The 11,325-nt window shown below is 39.3% G+C and overlaps 2 protein-coding genes across 2 annotated transcripts; one reads left to right on the top strand and one right to left on the bottom strand.

Moving 5' to 3' along the window:
• The first annotated feature begins 2,556 nt into the window (after nt 1-2,556).
• On the top strand, nt 2,557-5,570 carry LOC112068565 (uncharacterized). Its single transcript, XM_024135722.2, has 11 exons — nt 2,557-2,625; nt 2,772-2,837; nt 2,927-2,971; nt 3,129-3,188; nt 3,499-3,741; nt 4,019-4,081; nt 4,412-4,522; nt 4,867-4,896; nt 5,021-5,104; nt 5,261-5,325; nt 5,462-5,570. The coding sequence occupies exons 1-10, from the start codon at nt 2,608-2,610 to the stop codon at nt 5,294-5,296; spliced, it is 756 nt and encodes a 251-aa protein (XP_023991490.1). The 5' UTR covers nt 2,557-2,607; the 3' UTR covers nt 5,297-5,325; nt 5,462-5,570.
• A 39-nt stretch (nt 5,571-5,609) lies between these two features.
• Nucleotides 5,610-9,899, bottom strand: LOC112068564 (proline-rich protein HaeIII subfamily 1). The gene is made up of 19 exons (XM_024135721.2): nt 9,833-9,899; nt 9,618-9,707; nt 9,333-9,482; nt 9,030-9,209; nt 8,688-8,774; nt 8,427-8,567; nt 8,121-8,228; nt 7,999-8,028; nt 7,788-7,808; nt 7,649-7,675; nt 7,476-7,502; nt 7,346-7,372; nt 7,190-7,219; nt 7,031-7,060; nt 6,874-6,909; nt 6,716-6,751; nt 6,521-6,538; nt 6,373-6,426; nt 5,610-6,285 (listed from the first exon to the last, which is right to left on the bottom strand). The coding sequence occupies exons 1-18, from the start codon at nt 9,881-9,883 to the stop codon at nt 6,388-6,390; spliced, it is 1,128 nt and encodes a 375-aa protein (XP_023991489.1). The 5' UTR covers nt 9,884-9,899; the 3' UTR covers nt 5,610-6,285; nt 6,373-6,387.
• Between the last annotated feature and the right edge of the window lie 1,426 nt (nt 9,900-11,325).

Raw genomic sequence — 11,325 nt, 5'->3', positions numbered from 1 at the left:
TAAAGTTCAAATGCAAAGACTCCGAGACCATTGATTGAGTGCTTTTGAAGTGACAGGTTGGCGAGAAATCTGTAGCCTATCTCCGCTGCACTGTATCAGTACAATGGACTGCACCCTACTCACTAAAGCAATGACATTTTGATAATGAATATAAGCTACAAGATAGATAGGGTAATTCACCTATTACAAACAACCTATGTGAATGCACATATCTGTCTTACCAAAATAATGCAAACTAAATGCTGAAAGAACTAGCCTAGTTATTCATGCACGCAAACAAAAATAGTTAATAGCAGTTTGGCTTAGAAAACCAACACAGCTGCGAATGCAAACAAATTAATGCGAATAGAACAAAACAGTGGTACCACGTAGGCCTAGAAAACAAAATATCGGATGGATAAAGGCCATGACATATATTTCGGCTAGTTACATTAACAGTAAACAAACGCAGTAAACAAAAGGCGAATGGAGATCCAAATAACCAAAATATAGACTACAACCTACTACAGTGAGAAGCAGCCACGCAGAGCTGTCTTGCCAAACAAAATGGCCTATAGGCCTGATTCAGACATGGGAAATCATGCCGCTCCTGAGTACAGCAACACTTTGTGATATGGCACAATACACTTCTGTGGATTAAATTCAACCCATGTAATCGATTAAGCAATGCCAGCATACCATAAACAAGTTTCCAATACGCACAGTTCCATTTACAAGCACAAAAACCAATAGGCTACCAAGAAAACCATAATAGAATGTATGTATTTTTTTATTATGAAACATACCGATATGTAACTATACCCAGGAGCATCATTTGGGTTCTTGCATTGGAATTATATTGAATTCTGCATTAACCCAGTACTCCAGACACTATTCCTATGAACCAGATGCTATTAAATGAATGTTTCTGGACAGAACACCTGCGGCTAGGGTAGTATTCTAGATTAACCTGGGCTGGCTCATCTGTTCCAAGATCACCAGGAACAGTCGGAGGTGGAGGGGACTGTGGAGTCAATATCCTGGCATTTGTGGAAGGGTGGGTAGGCTCTTCACGCGAAGCTAGCTGGAGCTCGGCAGCATCATCGCTGCTGGGCTTGGTGGTGACCTCAGTGGTTTGATGCTGCAGCTGCTGCTCATCACACTCCTTTTATCTTTGTTTAGGTACTTTGGCAAAGCCGATTTCTGATATCCATCGTGGCAGTGGCAGATTAGCTGGTTCGAGCAAGCTAAATAGGCTAAGGCTAATAACAATAATGCTTTTTACAGCTAGCTAAGAAGCTAACTAAACTATGTAGTGGTGGGGCGTGAGGCAGAGTTGAGTGAAGCAGCTTCAACGGTAAACTTGACCCCACCCTTATAAATCAAAATCAAATATTACAGGTAGAGGTGTACCACATTATTCAATTAGCCTACCACAGATGAGAAGTGTTTTCCCCCCCCACTTTTTATGGACACCCAAAGGAGTCATACCTAACCACCCCAGGGGCTTTCCCTAGCCCCCCTACACACATCCTGTGCTCTTTGTCCATTCTGCTGACACAGCACAACGGAGATACAGATTTTGCACCAACCTGTCTCTCAATCATTTAAACTTTTTGCTATTTTTATATAGGGAGATAGGACTAAAACTGAGGGGGCACAAGTTTCAACTGAGGGCCACCTTTTGCCCCCTCGTGGAACCTGGCCCGATGAAGAACAGGGGAAAGGTATCTACTGTAGATTGGACTTCTCACTCTTCCTCAATCTCGTTCGGAATATAATTATGTAATATAATATCGTAAGAGTATGCAAATGTTTCTTACATTTTTTACAAATGGTTTTATCCTAACCAAATGATGGCGGTTAGGATCTAAACCAGCAGCCCTCCTGCTACCAGTTCAGTAACCACTGGGATTTGAACCAGCAAACTTACAGCTACCTGCCTATAATACCTTATTTATAGGACATAATCAACACTGATAATGTCAATCAAAAGACTTACATTTACACATGCCAACAGCACACCAGTCCATAGACTAATCATCTGTCTGAAAACTCTTAACCACCTGCAGCAAACTCTCTTGTAGTGACGCATATTATAATCACAGGTCTCTATGAAAGGTTTACAAATAACGCAGACTCATGGTCATCACGGGCATTGAGTTCTAGGTTCTTTTGGCCAATATAGGGAAAGTGATTTATAATAGGAGATGTTCTATATATTGTGAACATACTGTAGGGGCAGAATACCCTTTGAAATAATGGGACAGGGGTTGACTGTTATCCACCTTTCATCCACCAAGTTTGTGTCATATACTGTAGAGTCAGCATATTAGACAATAACATTAGAATTGGTGTATGACACGATAGATAATGTCCAGCCATGAGATTCATTTTGACTTATGGTCAGTCCGTAATGATACAGCTGCATATATCTGCACCGTAACTGTCTGAGTCTGAGAGTGATGTCATCTCAAAGAGCCTGCGCGTCATATTGACCATAGTCTGCGTGTGTCTGGGACATGACAGCTCAAATGGGAAGATAGAGATAGTTTAAAAGTAGGAGAGACACAGTAGGCTGGACAGAGATATAAAGAACACACAGGAAAAAAGGAAGATAGGCTGAAGATGACATTCTCTGATAAGGTAATACTGTCATGGGCTATCACTTGCTTTTGTATAATCAAAAATTGTTAAAAATAAGTATGTATCACATACAACATGCTCAGTATGGTAACAAGATGGTATTGAGATGTCAGATATAAACTACATTTGTTCTGTCTTCATTGTAGGATATCATGAAGCTGCAGACTATAACTGTTTTGGTCTGCCTTGTTGGTGCTAGCCTTTCACTTCCTGTGAGTTTCACACGTTACTTGAATATTCCTTCATTTATAGCGCTACACTTCAAAATGAATCATAAACTGTTTTTGTGGCTTTTTTAAAGATATACCAACAGCAAATTGGAATCCTCGCAAGTAACAGCAATGAGGTACATTGAATTGTCCCGTATGTTTTTGTCTGCAACTCTTGACATTGCATTTGTTGTTCGTGAATTTTCCTTTCAAATTGATGCGTAGTAAAATACAATGCAATGTGGAGTAACGTTTGTTGGAAACCTTTTCTGACTGCTCACCCATCCGTCACAGATCCTGCGGTTGAATGGACTGACCCTGACAGGTGTAGGCTTTGGGCAAACACAAATGCAGGTACTGAACCAATCCAATCTAACTCAATCGAGATAGAAATCATTAGCCATGATAATGCTATAGACATACTGTAGTAAAGAAGATTGATATCATTAGCCACATTTGCAGACAGCATAATAGTTAAAAATGGTCTCCAGTAATGTATTTCAGGAGCAGCTTCCATTCCCATTTTACCTTTAACTACATATATTTTCCACTTTGGCACATCAACCGAATTGTTCATTCAATTGCTCATCACAACTTCGGTCAGCAAAGCTTTGAAATGATCTTAGGTCAGCGACAGATCTTTTACCCAACCTTGTTTGTTCAGGGGTCTCCATTCATGCCCCAGTACGTGATCCAGCAGCAGCCTGAATTTGGTCTCCCCCAGATGGTGAACTTTAACCCTCAGGTGGGAGGCCCTTTCGGCCCCCAGATGATGTTCCCTACACAGGGGAACCAGCTGCCCCCCATTCTGTACGCCAATGCCCAACAGGAGCAGCCTGGGGCCCCCCAGGACCCCAACAACCCCAATAACCCAAATAACCCCCAGCAACCACACAACCCTGCACAGGTAGGCTACTGTACCATTTCAGATCAGTCAGTTGGTCTACGTACGTTTTCACACAAATTCATTGAAATACCAATGTTTTTTATGGATACCAATGACAAAAGCCTTCCCAGCCTCTACTAATGAATACACATATTTTTTTCCTGAAGTCAGTTTGTCTATGTTTTTATACAAATTCAATGTAATTGAATGAAATACCATGTGTCAGGTAATCCACTACTAATTGGCAAAGTCTTTCCAGTATTTGTTGAAGTTGTATTTATTTTCTATTATCCTGAAGGGGGTTCCCCAGTTTCCTCAATACTACCCATCATTTTCATTTCCCCAGCAACCAAGAATGCAGGTACAGTGGAGTTTCCCTCTTTCAATGTGATTTGTTCCTCAAGGTGCATCTTGTATTCACTGTAAGAGATGATATACACTCTTTATTCAGACTAAATCTGATCACTTTACACCCCACTTTACACCCCATTTTTGTGTTGCATTTTCTTAATTAGGTCACTGTTGATATGGTCCCCACAAATTGGGCATGTCAACAGTAAAGTTTTCAAGATAGAGCACTAAAAAGCTAAATGTGTGATCCTGATGTGTTTTGCATAACATGATGCAAAACATATCATCACACTTTTTGATCCTTTAAGACTCTTAACTTTCACAAGTGTATCTTCCCTAGGGCTACCCCTACTACATGTCTTACCCCAACTACCCCCAGCCTAACCAGAACAACGGGCAGAACCAGCTGAACTTGGAGAAGACTCCTCAGAAACCACAGCTCCCACTACAGGTGAGGAGTGGTCATTACATGGGTGTTCTCTCCCTTCCACCCATACAGGCAGGCCAGTTACACTAGACGAGTGACTTTTGCAGAGTGTGAGACGCTCCTATTCATTTCAATGAAACCTATGCATAAGCATCGCGGCTCCAGGAGAATAAAAAAGTTGAATGCGGCAGTTTAAAGTGCAGTGAAATATTCTCAACAGAAAGGAAATTAGAGACAATGAACCGATAGTATGTCATAATTTCACGATTTTAGTTTAATGTTAAACTAACAATAATTTTATAATTCGAAAATTCAACAGGCCAGACAGAGTATCTTAATAATTATTATTTACCCTTTCAAAATTGCAGCAGGCTGCCCAACCTCAGGCACCAGGAAAGGTAAGTAAGCTCTTACTACTGTGTCTGAATCATATATGGATAACATTAATGTGTCCTCTATGTGCGGCCTGCTGATGTAAACTGATCTGTATGATATCTAACTGTATTTTTGTGTTGTTGATAGACATGGCCTAAAGGATTCCAGACAGAGGCTGCCAACCCTCCACCAGATCACCGTGGAGACACAGTTGACCCTGGCGTAGATGAGGTATGACCTCTACTTCTTATACTATGACTATAACAATACTAATATAATATATAATATATTATAGTATGTATACATTGTATATATAGATTTTAATATGTGATATGAAACATATGTTGTACTTGTGATAATGTCATCCTGAAAAAAAACATTTTACAGGGTCGTCCCAACTTCTCTTTCCTGTTTGAGCCATAGAATTGCATGTGGGGTCAAAGGAAATTGAGGTAGGGTAACATTAGGGCCATTTCCAGATTTTATTATGGGAAGGAAACATTTCTTCAACTGAACACCTGAAATGTATTCATATCAGTAGTATACTGTACTTCCATTTAAGTGTTTATTTTTTTGTTTCATTTTCAGGGATCGGCACATCAATCTCACATTCCTACTCCTATATTCATTTAAGATATGTTTTTAGTTACAATATGATACATTTTCTATTGTCAAATAAATCTATTATCAAGCAAAATCACAGTTGTCAATTGTACTTTGTAGGTGTAACGGATGTGAAATGGCTAGCCAGTTAGCGGTGGTGCGCGCTACTAGCATTTCAATCAGTTACGTCACTTGCTCTGAGACTTAAGTAGGGTTGCCCCTTGCTCTGCAAGGGCCGCGGCTTTTGTGGAGCGATGGGTAACGACGCTTCGTGGGTGACTGTTGTCGATGTGTGCAGAGGGTCCCTGGTTCGCGCCCGTGTCAGGGCGAGGGGACGGTACGAAAGTTATACTGTTACATATGCACACAAAAAACAAGAGTTCTTAGTTTGCATGCTGGAAGTTTTAATGAATGTTATAGAGCAATTGATTGAGAAAGTGTCAAATTATATCACAGAAGTAACCTCCACCAACACCTGCCATGTACTGTACTGTATAGTTATAAATAGGTTCTAAAGAGGCTACACATATCTTGCCACTGGGGGTCCCCTAAATGGACAGAAATATTGTCCAGAAATTACCTTACTGGACAGAAAGAGGCCCACCTCCCCACACCCATGAGTAAAATCATATATTGTTAGGCTAAAACTAAAGATTGTTTGGATTCATGAGTTAAGAAATGTATTAGTATTTAGGAAGACATTTAGCAACTAAAAATCCAAAGTTCATCTGTAAAGTTGAATGTACTCCAGATAGATATGAAAATATGTCACGATTCCAATCCAGATGCAAGGCTTGGGCTTCTTCTCCCTGTAAACAGGGAAGAAGAAGTCAGAAAAAGATAAAGAAATAGATGATGCATTGCAAAGGAACACCTAGGCAAAGCGCTTAACACACCTTGTATCCACCACATTATTTTCCTTCCTCTTCCCAAGTCTTTGTCTCCTCAGCCTGCAGATAGATCAATCATATCATGGTTTAAGAAGGAAATACATTATTTTATTGTAGGAATACAGATACAACAATGTCATTAGTAATTTCTTACCTTCATGAACGATGGGAGCTTGGGGTAAAGGTTGAAGGATTCAAATAATGTTTTAGATGGTTTTGTGAGTGACATTTGATTGAAAAATAAACAATATTGTTACATTTGACAATATTCATTCATGATGACACTAAAGCTGAAAGGGAATATTAAAATCTCAATTAGAAGCATGTTTAGTAAACAGACAATACTTACAAGTGTTGTTATCCCATATTCAAATGAGATTTTATTCTGCAGAGAAAAGAACACGTGTAAAGTATATTTCGTAAGGAAAAAAGATAAAATCTCACATAACATATTTGCAGTTAACATTGTGGTATTTTGTTGATGTTAAATCATAAATGTATACATACTGTAGCTGAGGGGTTGTAGATGAGCTTCAGGTAAGGCTGGAATTGAGACCAAAAAAACCAAAATGTTTTGCTATTTCTCAAATCTTCAAATCAACTTTATTTATTCAGCATTGTAAATATATAACAAAATAGTTTAAAGGTTCATTAGGACACTTACCTGAAAACCAGATGAGTATGGGTATCCAAACTATCAAAACCAGGGACACAGAAAAAATATCAACTGCTTTTCAAGTTCTTTCAAGAAATTCACACTTCACACCAAAATTCACACCAAAATGTACTAGAATATGATTTAAAACGGAATATCTCTACATACCCCTAATTCTTGAGGTCTTTTATGTCCATGCTGTGAAACATATTACAGTTTACTTATCTGTTATATACAGTACAATGGCATACTTCCTGCTATGTTGCCTACAATACTTCAGAGCCATAGAATTAAGCTAACATGGAATGAGAGGCTAGTCCATACCCTTGGTGGGGGTGTTCCTCTTCCTCCCTGATAGTAAAGAAAATACAGTATTTGTTTTACACAATTCCATCATGCAGCACTCCAGCCATCATAATACTAAAATACATCATTGTTTGTGTGAATGCCTTACCTTTGGCAGCAGGAAAATGTTCTCACCCTACAAGGGGAAACATGTTCGCCACATGAACAGATATAGACAACATACACTGTATGATACTGTGACAATTGACACATGTATAATATATGATAATAATTCTATAGCCTGATTTAATCTTAGATCATTCAGGCAAATTCATTATTTACCTCTTTCAGGGGCAGACCACTAGCATTCTGGCAAAGAAAAAAAGCATTTTGTTTCAATATGAGTTCAGCATGTAAATATCAGCATGTAATATCGGCATGTAAATCCATTCCGTTTTTGATAGTAAAAACATAATCTTACCTGTAAAGTCACATTGCCAGCCTGTAAAAGAACCATAACATGAATATTTTTTTCTTCCAATTTCTCAAGAATTTCTAAATGAATAAACAAGGAATAACTCATTAACATCATATTTAATAATAAATTATACATATCTCATTATCCATGTCTGTATTCACAAAGCGATGTTCTTCACGACATACATTAATTACCAATGACCAAGTTACTGTACCTGAAAGATGGGGATGAATTCTCTGTTGCCCTAAAACATAAAGAAAATAGACATACGTTAATTTTGTCTAGGTTAAACTTAATGCCGGGTTATGACATAACCAGGATCTTTTAACGACCTACCACCATCTCAGGTTGCAACAGTCTTCCTCCAAAGAAGGTGTCATCAAATGGGGGCCGTCCACCTGCTCCAGATGGAACAGCTGAGGGACGAATGGGGTTCCTGTCAGGCTGGGTAGATAAAGAGACACAACACCCTTCATTATCAAAACGAATTAGTTCTGTCGTCTCCTAGCCAGTGTCCCATAATCTATGCGCTTTTAACAAAGAAAGACAGAGATGGATAAATTGGCTAACACGCTAACAAACTGGACCGCCAGGCTAGTACTTTCCAATATAGTCTGAAATAAAAGTAAAAAAATGTCTTACCCTTGCATCAGGGTTTCTCATGTTGGGTCTTCCTCCTCTTGGGGGCCCTGCAGGTCTACGCCATCGGGCACCTGGCCTGCGAGGGGGGCCCTGGCCAGGGTGCGGTCCAGGTCCATTGGGAGCATACCCAAAGTCAGATCCCTGTTGCGAGAGAGAGAAGCATTAAAGTCTAGTTCTACAATCAGTTAAGCATCTTAAGTGGGATCGGTGATTGTATTCATAGCAGGTTGAATGGAGGTTGCCATTACACCGTTAACTCACGGTCACAGGTGGAAGTTCGGCAGGGGATGATGATCCTCGGTCTCCTCTCATGGTTCCCTGCTTCCACCATTGACCTTCATCCTCTCTCTTGACCAGGAGCGAGCATCATATTATACATGTTAACAATAGATTTTCAATTGATGGAGGATCCCTGACAGCTTTTATATTTGTTTCCTTTATTTATTCAGGAGATCATATTGAGATTACAAATCTCTTTTCCAAAATGAGACCTGAGTATATCATGGCAATAAAAATATCACAAAAACAGCATATGAGAAGAAAAAACATCAAAAAAGCAATACATTACATAAATATAATTGAAAATAACCAGACACGACATACCCTTTTATAATCCCGATCAGGGTAGTCGAGGGGTCCTCCAGACTCGGGTCCCCCCCCGTTCGATCCTCCAGATTGGGGGGTCTCCCCGTTAGGCCCTCCCATTAGTCGCTGAGTGTCCCCACTTCCTGGGCCTCCAGAGGGTCTGTTTGGGTACCAAGGGGGCATTTGATCCTGGTCGGGCTGCACAAAATAAATTCAGTCAAGTAAAAAGTACTATATCATAACTATTACTATTAGTAGATACATTGAATTAGTAGTTTGGGAAAATCACATTTATTAATCAAATTGAGAAGGCCATCATACCCATCCTGGGCTGCCCGTTCCACCCATATTCCATCCTTGCCACATAGGTCCTCCACCGATTGGTCTAGAGTTCTCTCCTCCTCCACCTATTGGCTGGCCCCCAAATGGAGGGCTGGAACCATCCTTCATCCAGGGATCTCTAACATTGGGCTTGACAATGTAAAGGAAAATATTAAGTAAGAAAACAAAATAAAATCTAGAATGGTCTGTTTTTCTCTATATCTTGATTGACTTTGATTAGGTCTCTTGGATCTCTTGGAAGTCTCTTTGAACTTTTTTTCTTACTCTCATAGGGTGTCTGTCTGGACTTTGTTGAGGTCCGCCAAATGGGAGGAATCGACTGTCTCCCTGTTGCCATTGTCTCCATGGGTCAGCCTGGGGAATGAAATCACAATTTAATAAAGTACATGATCTGCCGTGCTGAATATTAATAAATCTAATGCATTGCACCCATATATTTTTCCGGATTATGTTCTATTCTCTCTTGACTATTTACTCACACGTGTAGCCACAGCTGAGAAAAGTAAAACGACAACACAGAGGTACTCCATTGCTTCCTATGTGCCTGAAAGACAATTATTCATATTTAAACACTGAAAACACAAAGTTGTTTAACACTGATATTGCTAACACTGAAAACAAAGTTGTGTGACAGTGATGTTATTTAACAATGAAAACAAAGTTGTTCAACACTGATGTTGTTTCAAACTGTAAACACAAAGTTGTTTAATACAGGATCGGTGTCCCCCTCGTGGGACGGTTGAGCTAACGTAGGCTAATGTGATTAGCATGAGGTTGTAAGTAACAAGAATATTTCCAAGGACATAGACATATCTGATACGGGCAGAAAGCTTAAATTCTTGTTAATCTAACTGCACTGCCCAATTTACAGTAGCTATTACAGTGAAAGAATACCATGCTATTGTTTGAGGAGAGTGCACAGTTGCGAACTTGAAAATGTATAAATAAACCAATTAGGCATATTTGGGCAGCCTTGATACAACATTTTGAACAGAAATGCAATGGTTCATTGGATCAGTATAAACATTGCACATACACTGCTGCCATCTTTTACCAGATCTAATGTGTTATATTCTCCTACATTAATTTCACATTTGCACAAACTTCAAAGTGTTTCCTTTCAAATGGTGTCAAGAATATGCATGTCATTGCTTCAGGTCCTGAGCTACAGGCAGAGAGATTTGGGTATGTTATTTTAGGTGAAAATTGAAAAAAAAGGGTTCGATCCTTAAGAGGTTTTAACATTGAAAATACATTTTAACACTGCAATCACAAAGTTGTTTAACACTGAAAACACATTACTGAAAACAGTAGTTTTAACATTGAAAACACCAAGTAATTTTTGCCACCAGATTGCTTGAAAACAACCTGTCTATTCTAAACCCAGTGTTTCTCCGTAGCACTTACCTTCACCTTGCAAGTCTCTTTGTGCTCTAAGCTCCTACCTATGGACACTTATATTAGACATGAAGTGTTGAGCAATCTCTGTACTGCTTGAGAAAACACAGCCTATGACTAATGCTTTGATGTGTGCAATAGGGCTATTATCACGCAGGCTTTGCTAATGGGGTATTTAAATGACATTGAGTCGCGCAATGCCAGTTTGCCAACAGAAAGAGCCCTTTGATTGCAATGACAGTCTGACAGTAGCTCATATAAGTGTATTTAAATTGTATAATGTACACGGAACAAAAAATATAAATGCAACATGCAACATTTTCAAAGATTTTACTGAGTTACGGTTCATATAAGACAATCAGTCAATTGAAAGAAATTAATTAGGCCCTAATCTATGGGTTGCACATGGGAATACATATGTGCATCTGTTGGTCACAGATACAGTGCATTCGGAAAGTATTCAGACCCCTTGACTTTTTCCACATTTTGTTACGTTACAGCCTTGTTCTAAAATTGATTAAATTGTTTTTTCCCCTCATCAGTCTACACACAATACCCCGTGATTCTGGCAAAT

The sequence above is a fragment of the Salvelinus sp. IW2-2015 genome, unplaced genomic scaffold (genome assembly GCF_002910315.2).
Source record: "Salvelinus sp. IW2-2015 unplaced genomic scaffold, ASM291031v2 Un_scaffold563, whole genome shotgun sequence".
NCBI lineage: Eukaryota > Metazoa > Chordata > Actinopteri > Salmoniformes > Salmonidae > Salvelinus > Salvelinus sp. IW2-2015.
The sequence above is the reverse complement of the archived record's forward strand: the minus strand, read 5'-3'. Positions and strand labels throughout refer to the sequence as shown.

What these genes read in the sequence shown, in the direction of transcription:
- LOC112068565 (XM_024135722.2), top strand. An exon ending in AACCACAGCTCCCACTACAG is followed by an intron (nt 4,523 to 4,866) that starts GTGAGGAGTGGT and finishes TCAAAATTGCAG; the next exon opens with CAGGCTGCCCAACCTCAGGC. An exon ending in AACCTCAGGCACCAGGAAAG is followed by an intron (nt 4,897 to 5,020) that starts GTAAGTAAGCTC and finishes TGTTGTTGATAG; the next exon opens with ACATGGCCTAAAGGATTCCA.
- LOC112068564 (XM_024135721.2), bottom strand. Translation starts at nt 9,883, where the DNA reads ATGGAGTACCTCTGTGTTGTCGTTTTACTTTTCTCAGCTGTGGCTACA. An exon ending in GAACGGGCAGCCCAGGATGG is followed by an intron (nt 9,210 to 9,332) that starts GTATGATGGCCT and finishes TATTTTGTGCAG; the next exon opens with CCCGACCAGGATCAAATGCC. An exon ending in CATACTCATCTGGTTTTCAG is followed by an intron (nt 6,910 to 7,030) that starts GTAAGTGTCCTA and finishes TCTCAATTCCAG; the next exon opens with CCTTACCTGAAGCTCATCTA.